Genomic DNA, 15,085 nt, shown 5'->3' on the forward strand with positions numbered 1-15,085 from the left:
AACTTTTCATACAACGTTACTCTGCCCAAAAGTCCAGCGAGCTTTCAGCTCCATTTTGTCATATTAATTTAAGATCTTACTCTGAGTAACTCCGTTTTTGTGACTCGAAATATTGAACTTATGAAATAAATCCAAGTTAATCAAAGTATCCAAATATATTAAAATCAGTCATTTCGTTAAATCCTCTCACCAATCTACGCTGCAAGTCATCATATCCAGATTATTCCAAGGAATCCTTGTTCTTCAACGAAGGATTATGAATACGGGTGTTAGTTAAGCAGCGCACAGATCCCCAATCGCCTTCCAGCCTTTCCAGAGTATAGGTCGATTTTAAAGTGAACCCCAGTCAAGGTGTCTCGTCGCGCTTCACGATGAACCGTGTAATCGAGCAGCATTGCGCAAGCAAGTCTTGCATCGAACTCGGTAAAACCGCGAGTGCAACCCATGAAATGATCAAAAGTCTCCAGCCACCCTACCGCCCAGACGTAGCTCCCCCAGACTTCTGTCTCTTCCCCTGACTCAAACGGGTACCTAAAGGACGACACCATGGCTCGGACCAGGCCATTCAAGAGGTCGTGATGAGGCACCTTGACTGGGATTCGCTTTAAAATCGACCTACGCTACGGAAAGGCTCGAAGGCGATTGGGGACCATTGCGCTGGTTAGCTAAGACTCCCCGCAACCTAACCCATGCGAACAGGTCCCCCTCTGTCGCTCTGTCTGGGCGGAGAAAATTCAGTCCTACTACTTTCCAGACAAACCCTGTATACCGACAATAATGAAAAATACATGTTTTAATATTGAACGCTCTATAAAAAAGCTCTGTTGCACAAAATTCGCAAATGCATTTATATGTTAATCAACGTTTAAAGTTTGATTGATATGAAATTATCCCTGTGTCAAGTATAGCTACGAAATAAACAACTGTATCATAAAATATATTACGTAACTCTTGTGAATCACAAAATTAAAAATGTTTTAATGCTTATGAAACCCAATCCAGGCCCATTTACAAGTTTTTGAACACCAAAGTAGAAATATCCTGTAAAAGTTTTAGCCAAAAAAATTAAACCGTTCTTGAAAAATCTTGAAAACTAATGTTTTTTTGAGTTTTTAAGAATTTTAAGTGGCCTCAATAACTTTTTCCATATTTTGGCGTTAAATTTCACTCAAAACTGAACCTTTCTTATCCGCAACTTTTTTTTATATAATCAACATTTTTAGAGTTATACTTAATTGAATTTCGGACATTTTCGGTTTCCGTATATATTATAACAAACGATAACCAATTATTCAAACCGATTGGGGTTTTTTTCATGTACAAAAAAAATGTATAATCATATCTACATACCATTGAATGAAACGAACGCCATCCGAATTGAATTGTTAATTGTTGAATTATAAAATCCCAAAATTCACCTATTTTTTTATCCGTTTAATCGCATACACCTAGAATTTCCTTCATCGTTCACCAAACACAAGAAATGTACTACAAGTAGTGTCACACACGACTCAATGATTGATGCCAGTTTCGAAATTTCCAACAGTTCCCAGGATGATTGGGCCTCGATCAGGATACTTATGAAAAAAATTTTGAAGATATTCAGAGAATCGGAAATATTCGATTCACTTCTTCCGACAGTGACGAACCAAGGACAAAATGTAGTTGAACGTATCCGTCGTCTTTCCATCAGCTTTTTAAAATAAAAATTTTAAGAATGCTTAAGATAGCTGCAATTTACCGTTTACAGCAAACACGTTAATTAATTTTATCACATTATCGCATTAAACCTCTGTCTTTAAATGTAGATGTTTATCACTTTCTGCTGATGGAAAACAAATTTGACATGGCGTGGATTTCTGTAATAAAAATTCAATCCTTCCGAATACAAATTGTACTTCAAAGTAGATTTTCAAGAAATTTTATTTATTGGTTCATCTACGGGGAATTCTTTTACAGTATAAACAGTAATACATGTAACACAACACAACAATCTCCATTTCACAATTTTTGTTTCTTTTTCATAGATATCTATGAAGAAGCAAACTCCAAATGCGCCAATATTAAAATAAGTGAACAATCGCGATATCAGCCAAAAATTTGTGCTTACAATTAATTTTAAAGAAAGATTCTTTACAAAACTACGATTGACAGGGTTCGTAAATCATGGTTATTTTAAGATGATTCCAACGCAGCAGCCAGTTTTTTTTGGAGATGCTGTCAAATCAAGTTTAACCAATTACATAAATATATAATATAATAATAATTTATTTTCCCAGATATAGGGGTACAAATGCGGACTCCCGCTCCGCTCACAAACATACTTACAGTCTAATTTTTTAACCTATTACAGAATTTAGCTTAACCCTATTTATACCTAGATGTAATTTTGTACAACGTTGCTCATACATCCTTTTTCATGCCCTTCTACCAATCACTTCTACTTCCATTACCTCTTCACTCTAGCGGGAAAAAAGAATGCACGTATGCCAAGAAAAAAAAATCGCTATCTACACACACACACACTTACAGCCCACACACAGCCTCTGAGGAGCTCCGTTTCCGCAGCACTTTTCTACGATTCACCCCTGTCCCTCCCTTAATTCTCCCCAACGCATCTCAATCCCTTTCAGCCAATTTTCCCCTGCCCCTCCTCCATCAGCACCACCGCTCTCATCTCCTGCCACCCCCTCTCGAGTCCTAAACCCGAACACACCTCCCACACATGTTCCCACGTCTCTTCCTTCGCTCTGTACACGTTACATAACCTAGTGCGAATTGAACCATTTACACTTCTTGAGATAAAAGATTGCTGACAGTACTGTCAGTCAATTTTCGAACACGGCCAAAGTGTAACGAAAGTCTAGTGACATTTGTAAAACGAACAGCGCCATCCGACGTCACGTCCGCTAAAACGAACGCGCAAGTGTACACTCCCCACGAAAGTATAGAAAGTGTAGCTAGCACGAACAAACCTATCTCTATCAAAATTGTGTTGATACACTAATCGTAGACGTGCGGATTGATAGAAAAACGAGTTATCGAAAAATGTTTCCAAAAATTTTCAATTATTGAAGGTGAGATTTATGTCTTGCTTTCAAGTATCAGTTTTTACGGACTTCTGTCTTTTTGTAAACAATGTTCTTCTCTGTTTTCGAATCGACACCTTTATTCCAATCTTACTAACTTCTTATGCATATTGATACTATATTGCTTGATTTCGTATCACATCATACTGTCATGTAACAATAGTCCAAATTGAAATAGATTATCCCCTACCAAGAGGGGTTTACCTTTGTCAGGCCACAAAACAAAATAGAAGAAAGGGGAAAAATATAACCCACATTTGCGATTACAATATTGATAGCTTTATTGTATGCCACAATAAATTCCTATGTGCAACTGGCTGATTTGAAGATGCACGAAATTATAATTCATGACAAACATGATATATCTACATTATGAAGTTAACTTATCAGTCCATAATGATAGAATGTGCAGTGGAGTGAAGGTGCGTATTAAAGTTACATACAACAAGGCTTACGAAAAATATGTCTGTTGAATGCAGGTATACACATAAAAATATTTATTCTTTTCAGAACAGTCTCAAACTCGCAGGCTTAAAGTAAAATCTTACTAAACTGAAATTAATGTGGACTTAATTTATGGTAATGCCGCTGTACTGCTAACTCTAAGCTCCTTCAATATGAATTTATATCCATACATATGCTGATAATCTAGGATATTATAATTGTAAAGCCAATTTCATTCGCGCGATGTAAATTCACTAAAATTTTTTGCACTTAGTTTTGTATTTCTTAATTTCAGAAGGAATTGATTAAATTTGCTGCATAGCTTTTGCCAAATTTACAAATGACAATTCTCGATCTGCACATCTCAAGTATTAATACAACTCTTATGTAATGTTGATCTAAAAAAGGAGTTCTCTCGCAATTAGCTCTTATGAATGTGAGAACTTGATCTTTCTTATTATGCCTATCGTCGACACTAAAATCAATGGTTACTTCCAGCAGACAGTGGATTTTTCCTTATCAAAGGAATACGAATCTACATAATGTAATGCAATACCAAGATGTCTAGTTTGAAGTTGTGCTATGCCATTGTCTACAGTTGAAAATTTGATAAGATTCTGAAACACCAGGAAAACTTTTAGCATTTTTCCTCAATTGTTTTAGAGTACTGATTTCAGGGGGAAATATCTGAACTCTAACATTAAAATATTGATTTCCGAACTTTTTATGTATGACTTGGTCCCATTATTTCTGAATGTAACAATGTTGCAAACCCTATCTTATTATTAGAGTTTAAATAATAGAACCCGTAGTGGCTGTTATATGGTCTCAATTTAGCCTAGCAACACAGTGGATCGCACAGGCTGCGGGAAGAATGAATAAAGGATATATTTTAAGCCACACATATCATCACTGCGTTTAAAAATAATCATGCGTTTTTTTCAGGACCTCTGAACAATGTAGATTGGCAGTATTGAATGATTGTGTGACCCTTTGGTGTAACTTCGATTGTTTGACAATTTGCAATTTCATATCATTTTCATTATTTACCCAATCAGAAGGCTTATTTGTTAAAATTGCAGCTGAGCATGAAAGGAAAGAGAGCTTTGTTTTTGTTTATGGAAATTAACAATTGGCATTGGCAACAATAAAAACTACAGCTATAATAGCTGCTGAGATAGTGAATAGGTCAGAATAATCATTCTTGGACATAATGACATGTCTAAAGTACGAAAATGCCAAGTAATGAAAGTTACACAATCTATTTCAAAATCTACAAATACAATCTTTAACGAACTTCTTCCTAGCCATACATTTACCGCTTGTGCCAAAAGATTCATAACTTTTACCTGCACAGGCCTAACGGACAAATCATGTGAACCAAACGTAGTATCTATTTTGGCGTAGGTGGTGACCATGTGGCTCAGAAACGGCACTTTTAAGAGACATTGACCGTACATGTAGACAATATAGACTTATATCTAACCATGATAGTTTAAATAGGCATGTGCAATATGGCGTGTTACTCTGTCACATACTCATGTACCATGTTCTTATGTATTCAAATGTGTTTATACAGTTTGAGCCTTACCAAACCTTACAATTGGGTGCAATACACTGAAGTCTAACCGCTTTGTTTAATCTGATCTGCATTTGGGTAGACTATGTTAAACCAATAGAGACTGACAAATGTGGGCCTTTCCTTTGGCTACATGTCTGTAATATGCGTTGGTAGTTGCGTGGCCTGCCCTCATCTAATTCTTCTTTACCCATTCTCATACAGATGAGAAACTCGTGTACCCAATCGAATGCCCAACAAGTTGAATCAGCACAGCGTGTAACACGGCTCGTGCAGTAATGTTATCGAATAACTCAGTCATACCCCGTTTCCAAGGTTTGCAAAGATTTATCTTACCCAATAATCTAAATGCTATACAGATAAGGCATTTCAAGGCGTGTGTCCGTTTCAAAAATCAAAAGACGCTAAGACATAGCTTTTGTCACACATCCGCTATTGTTTCAGTACGTTTTGGTTCCTATACCAGGGCTGGCCAAATAATATCTTTACTTGAGCTACCAAATACATAGATAAACTTAAGGTGAAATAAAAATATGTATGTATCATATCCGCTCATCAGTTGCACAGGTAATATCCATATTACATTATATGTGCATGCTATAGCTTTCTATCAGCTACGACCGATCCGGTGAATACTTTTCTGTTTTTTACTTTGTGGAGAATTTAGTAAAATATGAAAACATTATAACCATGTTCAAAATCTACCGATGTGAGCATCAAACACATCAAAGGCACAATTTTATGAAACTATCACAATATTTTAAAGGCTAAACAACGCGTTCTCGGTAGCAGAAATTTAATCACACTTTCATTCGATCGCGTAGTACAATCGAATTGCAAGTAACAATGTGAGCAAGCTGTAACCAGATCAAAACTGTAGGGTGAACATAATTTATAATGAGATGGCCAGTCACTTATTAATTAGGATACTTAAATACTATGTCGGTGATCTCAACCCTATGATATAAATTATGTTTGCATCTAATTCCACACTAGACTAATAGATTAAGTGCATTAAAGCCAATCCATGTTAAATTTTGTTCAACTTTAATCTCTTAAAAAAATGAAACAAGTTAATGCAGTCCTAAAGTATTACACTGCCAACGGTTGTTTCTATCTTTGTCTACCATGTAACATTGATTATAAAAAATTAGATTCTTTACTGATTTTCACATGCGCCAGCGATAAGTAACAAATTCAAGACTTGTTTCGACGTATACTGAAGGTACAATTTGAAGGATTGAATCAGTATTTAATAAATAATTGTTGTCACAATTGCTGCTTTTCTATTTGCTGGCATTGTCTAGGACTTTTTGTTATAGCACTAGTCTGCAACACTGTGAGGGGAGAAGCGAGAGCGGCGAGAATAGCAACAAGTAAAGACCCTCAAAGATGAGTCTAGCAAACATCAGATTGCCTTTTCGATCAAATCGCAGTTTTTGCAGTGGTTCTTGGGTAATTTGAAATCCCCAGTATCATACTGCCAACATTGGGCTTGACTGTCGCTACGCTTAAGGCAGCAGCAAACCCAATTTTTTTAGTTGCCAATTTATTTTCGACAACCCATCACTTTCTGTAATATAGCTGTGATGAGATCAAATAGATAAACTGTATGTTCATTAGTGCCGCTATGATGACATAAACTGGCCTTTGTGATATTTAAGAAGATACAAGTCGGCTTTGGCTCCGTCTTTGTTATTCTTCATCATGGAATTTATGCTTTGTGAATGTATACTAGAGTGTTGCACAAACGAAAAAATTTGCGAATGCTCATCGTGGCACCATCTGAAAAGTTTGTTTGAGTTGAAAGACAGATTCTCTCCAGAGGTGAGCGTTTTAAGTTATGTCTAAGATGGCGCTCATTCGACTTTTCACTTTTTTAGTAAACTGAAAAATCGAATAAGCATCATCTTGAACATAACATACAACGCTCATGTTACGGTGGAAATTTACAAATTATTTTTTCCTGAAGCACCCTAACCTTATATAGGTATAGAATCAGCGATTAATGCTGTTGTCTATATCGCTATATCGGACATGTGGTACAAGCTTTTCCTGTGATTAAAACTGACATAGAAAGTTGCTCGACTCATGATTTCTAACCATTCAACCGGGTTGTCAAGAGTTTGTTTGGGTTGAAAGAAAGATTCTTTCAACAGATGAGTGTTGAACATTACGTTTAAGATATCGCGCATTTAATTTTTAACGTTTTCTAAAAAAAAAAAAATGTTAGACATAATGTAGAATGCTCATCTTTGGAGAAAATCCTTCTTTCAAACCAACCAAACTTTTCAGAGGGTACCACGAAGGAAATTTGCAAATTAGTTCTCGCGCAACACCCTGTGTACATATGTATATGCATATCGTCAGTCACGCGTATGTCCACCTATGGAGATAGATTCTGACCGATTGCAGACCACCGGTGTTTTCTGCTACCACCTAATCAAGCCTCCGAAAACGATGTTGGTGACTTTCAACAGGTCCATAATTGTACACCACTAATATATACGTTAGACTTGCCGCATCATGGAGTCGTGTTTGCTGGACTCTCTCTTAAGAGTCTTTAGGAGCAAGTTGATGTCCAATGATTATAGTGCTCAACCTGATCTCTGATTTTCTTCAATTTGTGAGTACACATGTATTCATTCTTCATATATTCATGTCATATAAATGAGGTGGAGCACCGACAACAGAAGGCATCTGGCAACCTCGTTTGACCAACAGTCGAACGGATGGTCCACCGTTGCGAATGATCTCGATTGCTTCCGTGTGTGTCATGTTCTTCGTGTTTATACTGTTTATTTCAATGATTTGATCACCAACCTATAATTATCATTTCTCAATCTTAGTATCGACAAGGTATAAGTTACGCCGTGAACGGTTGATAGGAACCAAACCATTACTCACCCTAAGCCTGCTGTCGACTGACGCCGGCCCGTTCTCCGCAATTTGTAAAACGAATAATGGCATGTTTTGGAATTCTCGTCCACCTCGGATACTAAATCCAAACCCTCGAGTACCCCTTGTCAACTCGACAGCATGGTATTGTCCGCCATCACCATCTCCGGCTGTTTCATCCTGTGAATAATTAGATTTTTCATTTCTATTTTTTTACCCATACGAATGCTTGTGCTTGGGTATGGTTGGAAGAAAGAAGGAACCTAGAGAAATTAGAAACATACTGTGAATGTTTCTTGAAAGAGCCATGTGGTCGCTCTCTCCGCTAACGCATGCACAACTTTTGGTTTGCAGCATTTGTCCGCTATGCTAAGCTCAGATAACAGTTGTGCTAGTGTTGGCGTAGGGTATTGCTTGCATGGCTCAGAAGGGGCCCTTTCAAGAGACATTTACGGTATGACATGGCATCTATATAAAAACAAAAAAATATATATAAAGTAATAAATATCTCACATCAGATTCACAGAGGTGGATAAAGAAGAAAATCAACTACTCACGTCAAGTGTTCGTTCATACCCGTTTTGTTATGCGTCATATAATAATACACACATTAGCCGAAATCTTCTTTAGCGTAGAGGCAGTTTAGTAAAAAGTGTGAAGGCATAATATTTGAAATATATTTTCGTGTATAGTTGCACAGACGTTCATCTTAGACAGAATGCGACCGTTTGGAAAAAGAGAGGAAATACTCACTTTTTGTGATAACGACATAGTACTGCAACAATCATCCAAGGGATAACCTATTGTCAGTGTCACAGAGTAACCCGAGTCTTTTATCAGATTGACTATGTCCTTATGGCATACGTTAGTGATGTCGACATGATTAACTGCTAGAATGTGATCCCCAACATTCAATTGGCCGCATCTTTCCGCGGGTGATTCTTCAATAATCCTTCCAATTGTCGACCCAGCCTTGTTCAGTGAGGATATAATAACGAATCCAAAACCCTCGTTCTCCAGGCGCGACACAGTTATGTCGTATGGATATTGTACATTTTGGTGACGATCATAGGACATATGGAGGGTCTCCTGAACGTTGATGCGACGTCGAATACCGAGTGTTACTCGGCCATTCTGCGCTGCCGCTATCATGAGTTGAACAACGTGATGATGCGAAGAATTCATTACACTCTCCCCGTCTACTGACATTATCAAGTCACCTGTTATCAATCGATTGTCCAGGTCAGCGGCTCCACCTGGGACGATATGTCCAACCGAAACCTGCTAACCATAATACGATCAGGTTTATGATTAGGCTTTGAATCGAAAAGCATTTAGCAGCATGACACTGAGACTGCATACAGATTTGTATATCGAAATACTGCGTACACTTTGAAAATGGTTAAAACCCTGTATAGTCTACCCTTAGAGCATATACTACTGGAGGTAGCTTCGCATGTACAGAAAGTATAGCGGTAGAGTAAGAGAGAGAGAGAGGTATATGTTGGTTATAATCTGTCTCTTTCTCCCAACGAAATGCAAAGTGAGAAAGATGGAGTAACGTAAGTTCGCAAGGTGGATGGGATGGGTGGCTCTCTCCAGTACTATATGCTCTAAGAGTTTACCACAGTTGGTTTCAACATCAACTTGATTGCCCTAATATAATGCAATTGACCAAAAATAAGAATTCTTGTGTGAAAATTGCATGTGCATGTCTGACGAATAACCAACCTGTGATCCTTCCTCTGTACCCCCGACTATTCGAAAACCAAATCCAGTATTTTGTCGCACGAGTGTAACCAGCATTTCGACCCATTCGATACCTGGTGTTACAGGGCAAAGTAATTCACTCCCGTATTGCTGGTGGTACCTGATTAAAAATAATTAATGAAAGTTACGATTGCATAATATAGAATGCTGTATTGTTGGTTTAAAGTTTGGGTACGGATCAAATGATATTGACAACGGATTGAATATAGATAATGTGGATATTTGGATCCATGTTGAATACAAGATCGAATAGTAAAAATTAATTCAAGTACCTGGCAAGGGGACCTGAGTGTGGTTGTTCGTGCTCAAAGCTCGTTGTCTCCTTACGCTTTTCCCAAATCTCGCCAGTGTCAACATTTTGTTCTTGGCCAATGCCATAGGGATGGTAATCAAACTGTTGTTCTGTGTATTGTCGTTGCGATTGCACCAGGTACGGCTCTTCGTAATTGTATTCTACAATTCGTCCACCATTCTGCTTGTGCAGTGATCCATCGAGACGAGGAATATCGACAGAGTATACATCAGTCCTTGATCCACCTTTGTCAATTTGGCTATCCTCTTTCGTGGCGCCCCAACATGGCTTGTCCGAACTTCTACCTGGTTCATCATCCAATTTGGCAAGAGCAGCAAAGGTCTCGGGTAAGTGCATGGTTAAATTCCCCCTGTACAGCGTGTCCTTGTAGTTCACAGGCTCACTTAAGTCTGCGTATCTATAACGGTGACCATTTATGGAATTGGAATCCACCCGAGTCTCGGTGGACCAGCCCAAGTTGTCTATTTCGGTGCTGGCAGTGGTGGGAGTCTTTGGCCTATGCCCCGTCGTTCTTGTATCAACTAACGGAGTCTTTGGCCTACTTGGCAGAATGGTCTTTGATAGCGTACTATAGAGGTCAGCAGTCGGTGTTTTGCTCCTGAATAGTTCTGCCGAATTTCTCTCCTTCTTATCCTTAATCCTGTGGGTTCTCTGGACATGGATAAGGGCTTCTTTGTTCCTTGGGCAATCCTTGAGCACTTGCACAACCTCTGAATGGCACATGTTTCTTACATTTGTCACATTTATATCAACCAATATATCACCTTCCATCAAATTTTTACAGCGCTGCCGGTCCAAGATCTTTTTCACTTTCTGTCCATGTGCCGAGTCTGCTATCGTGAAACCGAACCCCATTGTACCTTTTACAATCAATATGCTAAGAAACTCGGGCTTGGCAGGTGTTACCGGAGGCTGTTGTCGTTCCTTGTAAGGTCTAGATTCGTCTTCTCCGACTTCTTCATCCCCCTCATTATTTTCCTGCTGTACATCTCGTCCCACCATATATTCATCGCCATTGTCCTCATTCACACTTTCTCCCAGTAGTATGTCTGTACTATTTGGCCGCTTTATGGTTGTAACTTTATCAGAAATACAGAGATCAGGCATAGAATTGACGGACGTGGTTGCCAGATTTTCACTGTTCGATATCTTATGTACTGGTAACAGGTTTCCGTCGACATAGTTGAAACGATCATTAGAATGCATACTAGGATTAATGTCCATGTAAAGTGTTGGATCCTCAATCGGTACATCTGGGGATAAATGGTAGGCAGCTGATAATAGGTTGTATATGTAGAAACAATTGTATCATTGATAGAACTTTAAAGACAGGCAGCTTTACGGACCTTATGGTGCTAGACAAAAGTGAGTAAAGGGCATGGTCCAAATTTCAGGTAACTGCAATTACTCACTTACATTACAAAAGATTTTAACCAACGGTAAGTGCAATTATTCCCAGGCCCATCCAGGCACCTTGGTGCATCACAAGTATTCGCTTTGGGCTGACTGTCCTTAACTGTCTTTGGCCAATGCTTGTACTCATGGGCAAATGCAATATTTGTATAATTTATAAATCATGTATGAATCACTTATATTGCTGAACTGAACGTGTCTACAATTGACACGGGCTGACATCACGGAAAAATTGTTTTATTTATTATGTACACCAACTCACCTGGAGCATTGACTGCTATTGTGGTCACCACTTCAGTATTGGGATCGTTTGGATCAAAGGGCAGTGGGTAGCCACGGCATACCTCGATAGTGACAGTCTCCCCACTCGAAATAGATTTGAACACGTTTACCATTTCGTTGTGAGTATATCCAAGAACACAGGTTTCATTAACATAAACAAGAACATCGCCTTAAAAAAGAAGATGCCAATAGGCTGTTGTCAGATGTGGATGAATATATCGTAGCTGTGTAGTATCGCAGTCAAAAATAATAAAATAATAATAATAATAATAATAATAATAATAAAAGATTCGTGATAGGATAAATTCTGGACCCTCTTACCAGTCTGCAGCTTTCCATCTATCCAGGCTGGTCCGTTTGGCACGACACTTTTTATCTGAAGGAATTCTTCAATAGTGTCATCTCCACCGACAATAGTGAAACCCAGTCCTCTGGTACCTTTCAGCAGCGTACTACGTATTCTTAGCCCCTTTAATTTATCAGGGTTTCTAGTGAATACTGAACTTTTACAGTCTGTCACGCCCTGCTGAGCCCGTTTGGCTTGGAGTACTGGGTTCTCGTATTGGGTTCGCCGATTCACATGGTCGATAAAGTAGGTTCCGTACAAAGTATCATCTATTTTTTCCCACCCATAAGGTAGCTCGTCATCTAAACATTCTTCTAGGGAACGTTTTTGAAATTTGGACAACCTTGGATCAAGCCAGTGCGACGTGCCGCTGTTATGACTTGAATAATATACGGTAATAAGTTGACTAGCATCCTATTTGAGAAAACCATATGCAATATATTTTTACAAAATTTCTCACAACTTTCAGTATTACTTACTCGATAAAATACACTTCTCCAGTGTCAGTGTAGGCTTTCTCCCAATTGGATGGAAGGGGTCCTAATTCATCCTCAGATGCACGATCTTGGTTGCTATGCTCTTGGTCTAGATCCCTTGTAGTCTGGCCAGATCCTGTATTATAGAGATAACTTGGAGGTACCAGATGAATCGAACCATTTGCATTCCCAATTTTTTGAACTTCTTTGTCGCTACAACTGCCTATTGGTAGAGAACACAAACTATAATAATTTGAAATTGAAAATCCAGAAAAGACTCACTAATTACAGAAATGTTATTAAACGATTTTGCCAAAATAAAGTATCGTTGAACAGCTCTAAGACAGAATGCATCATCTTTGTGGCTGTTACAAGAATAACTCACCAAATGAGATAAACATACGCATTTCAGGTGATATAATATAAAGAGTTGAAAAATTTAACCACTTACGGATCATTTTCAATTTTAATATTAGATGGGATGCGCATAAGAATAATGTATTCGAAAAAACACTAGGTATTTTTTATGCGTTTTAGCAAACTGAGACGTGCAGCTCCATTTGTTTTATACGCTATTTATCATATACTTTTTAACAGTATCACAAACTATGGTTTAATCGTTTGGGGGAGGGGCTTATGAAAACACTATGGCTCCATTAGTTAATCTCCAACAAAGAATGATAAAAAAGTTACTCAAAATTATCTACTTCAAACCTTGCTTAATCCCTGTAATTTTTATATTTCAAAAATATTATTTTTAAATACAAGAATGTGGAAGAGATCTACCTCGCATCAGTTTTCAATCAGGTGCAAGGAAGCAACTTGCGCCAGTTCGACAAGTTACGAGAACAATCTACAAAAACAACCCGAAATATATGGTTGCTGAATATTTCAGCTTGTCATCTAATAATCTAAAAACTCTAAAAATTAAGACATGTACTGCAAAAAGAATGATTATGAAATGGCTAAATGAAGAGTGCATGCTTTCATAGCTTGATTATATGGGCTATCCGAAATCATTTGATATGATTATTGTTATTATTGTTATTATTTACTACTACTTTTGCTATTGAGAACCAAGGGTAATGAACTATGCTCTCTCTATCATTGTTTTTAAAATAGGTATTCATTGGCATGTTCTTCGTCTTTGTTCTATTTGTCTATAAAAATATTATTGAATGTATTTTTCATATGCCTATATGTATGTACGCGTGTGTATGTACGTATGTATAATTGTATTATTTCTAGTTCATACCCATGTACAGACGGTGTTTCATCTCTGTGAGATTCAGAGTGTTTACATTGTATTACTTTGAATTTTGACGAATAAATTAAAATTGCAATTTTTGTGAATGATACTGATTTGTCAACATGGACTACCAAAGTCTATAAAGGAGTTAGTAAGTCAGTAAATAATAGTTGGATTATTTTTACCGCAGTCAAAACCATCGTTGGAAAGAGCTGTGTTGCTTTGGGCAGCCATCTCGTGTTTTCTACCTAGCATATGATAGCGAGTAGCAATTATGCCTTTCTGATGTTTTTTAGGTACTGAGTGTTATCAGCCAAAACTGGTAGCTCCCTGACATCTCTTGGCCATATTCGTTGTTCTTGATGAATCAGCCAGATCCTTGCTCATAAAAATCAGCATCGCCGTATTTCTTTCATTGTCATAGGATTTCCGTTACGATATATCTATTTCAAATGCATTTTTGCACAATAAAAAGAAAATGCTTGCAGACCCGGATTGAAGTCTTTCACAGCTCGGTTGAATTCGTATGTACAATTGTGGAAACAAATTAAAGCAAGACTAACATTTCGATTGTAAGTACAAAACTCTGCAGGCATTGATAATTATTTGTCAAATGAAAACTAAGACGAAATAATTGAAAATTTTTCCGCACAAATTGAATGGACTTATTTCAAGCTATCGTTCGTGAAATTTACACAGACGTGGAGATGGTAGTGAGGAAATTGCGAGGCGAACGACTATTGAGATTCTGACAAATAACATACAAGTGTCAAATAAATCAAGCCAAATTTACTAAGCTTAAATCTACCTCCGCGAAATTGATTATTCAGAACAAATGCTTGTATGCTTGTTTCCAAATATGTGATCGACAATCTCATTTGTGTTGTTGTTGTTGTTGTTGTGTTGTTCCTGCTGTTGTTGCTGCTGCTGCTGCTGCTGCTGCTGTTGTGGTGGTTCTTGTGTCCCACTTGCCCAATAAAAGAGATTTGTTGATTTCTACAGTATGGCTACTCCCTATCGGTCTCCCCTTCCACAATGCAATAATATCCCTACTGGTTTGCTGAACAACGAAGGAACAAATATTTCCAAAATGAATCACACCGAAATCTTAGAACCGAGCTAGAGTAGACACGGTTTAGTACTCATCGCATATAAACAGCACTTGTTCCAGAGATATCGGGATTTGAGGTAAAAACATGAAAAGCAAACTCATTTGAAGAGAGAAG

At 37.8% G+C, this 15,085-nt stretch overlaps 1 protein-coding gene and 1 long non-coding RNA gene across 9 annotated transcripts; one reads left to right on the forward strand and one right to left on the reverse strand.

Moving 5' to 3' along the window:
• Positions 1–2,726: 2,726 nt before the first annotated feature.
• On the forward strand, positions 2,727–3,537 carry LOC124294760. Of its 2 annotated transcripts, none has more exons than XR_006904691.1 (2): positions 2,727–3,077; positions 3,268–3,537. It is a non-coding gene; the product is annotated as an uncharacterized LOC124294760 (long non-coding RNA). The 2 variants fall into 2 exon arrangements; XR_006904692.1 differs by having other exon boundaries at positions 3,284–3,537.
• A 704-nt stretch (positions 3,538–4,241) lies between these two features.
• On the reverse strand, positions 4,242–15,085 carry LOC107222686 (membrane-associated guanylate kinase, WW and PDZ domain-containing protein 1). Of its 7 annotated transcripts, XR_006904690.1 has the most exons (10): positions 14,045–15,085; positions 12,614–12,833; positions 12,110–12,513; positions 11,769–11,957; positions 10,053–11,346; positions 9,742–9,880; positions 8,764–9,294; positions 8,568–8,634; positions 8,295–8,478; positions 8,089–8,190 (listed from the first exon to the last, which is right to left on the reverse strand). XR_006904690.1 is itself a non-coding variant. In XM_015662149.2 (9 exons), the coding sequence occupies exons 1-9, from the start codon at positions 14,112–14,114 to the stop codon at positions 7,762–7,764; spliced, it is 3,189 nt and encodes a 1,062-aa protein (XP_015517635.1). In that variant the 5' UTR covers positions 14,115–15,084; the 3' UTR covers positions 4,242–7,761. The 7 variants fall into 7 exon arrangements, 6 of the variants coding, with proteins under 6 accessions (XP_015517635.1, XP_015517634.1, XP_046597660.1 ...); XM_015662149.2 differs by lacking the exons at positions 8,295–8,478; positions 8,568–8,634 and adding an exon at positions 4,242–7,935 and having other exon boundaries at positions 8,020–8,190; positions 8,764–9,291; positions 14,045–15,084; XM_015662148.2 differs by lacking the exons at positions 8,295–8,478; positions 8,568–8,634 and adding an exon at positions 4,242–7,935 and having other exon boundaries at positions 8,020–8,190; positions 14,045–15,084.

This window comes from Neodiprion lecontei, chromosome 5 (assembly GCF_021901455.1).
Source record: "Neodiprion lecontei isolate iyNeoLeco1 chromosome 5, iyNeoLeco1.1, whole genome shotgun sequence".
Taxonomy (NCBI): domain Eukaryota; kingdom Metazoa; phylum Arthropoda; class Insecta; order Hymenoptera; family Diprionidae; genus Neodiprion; species Neodiprion lecontei.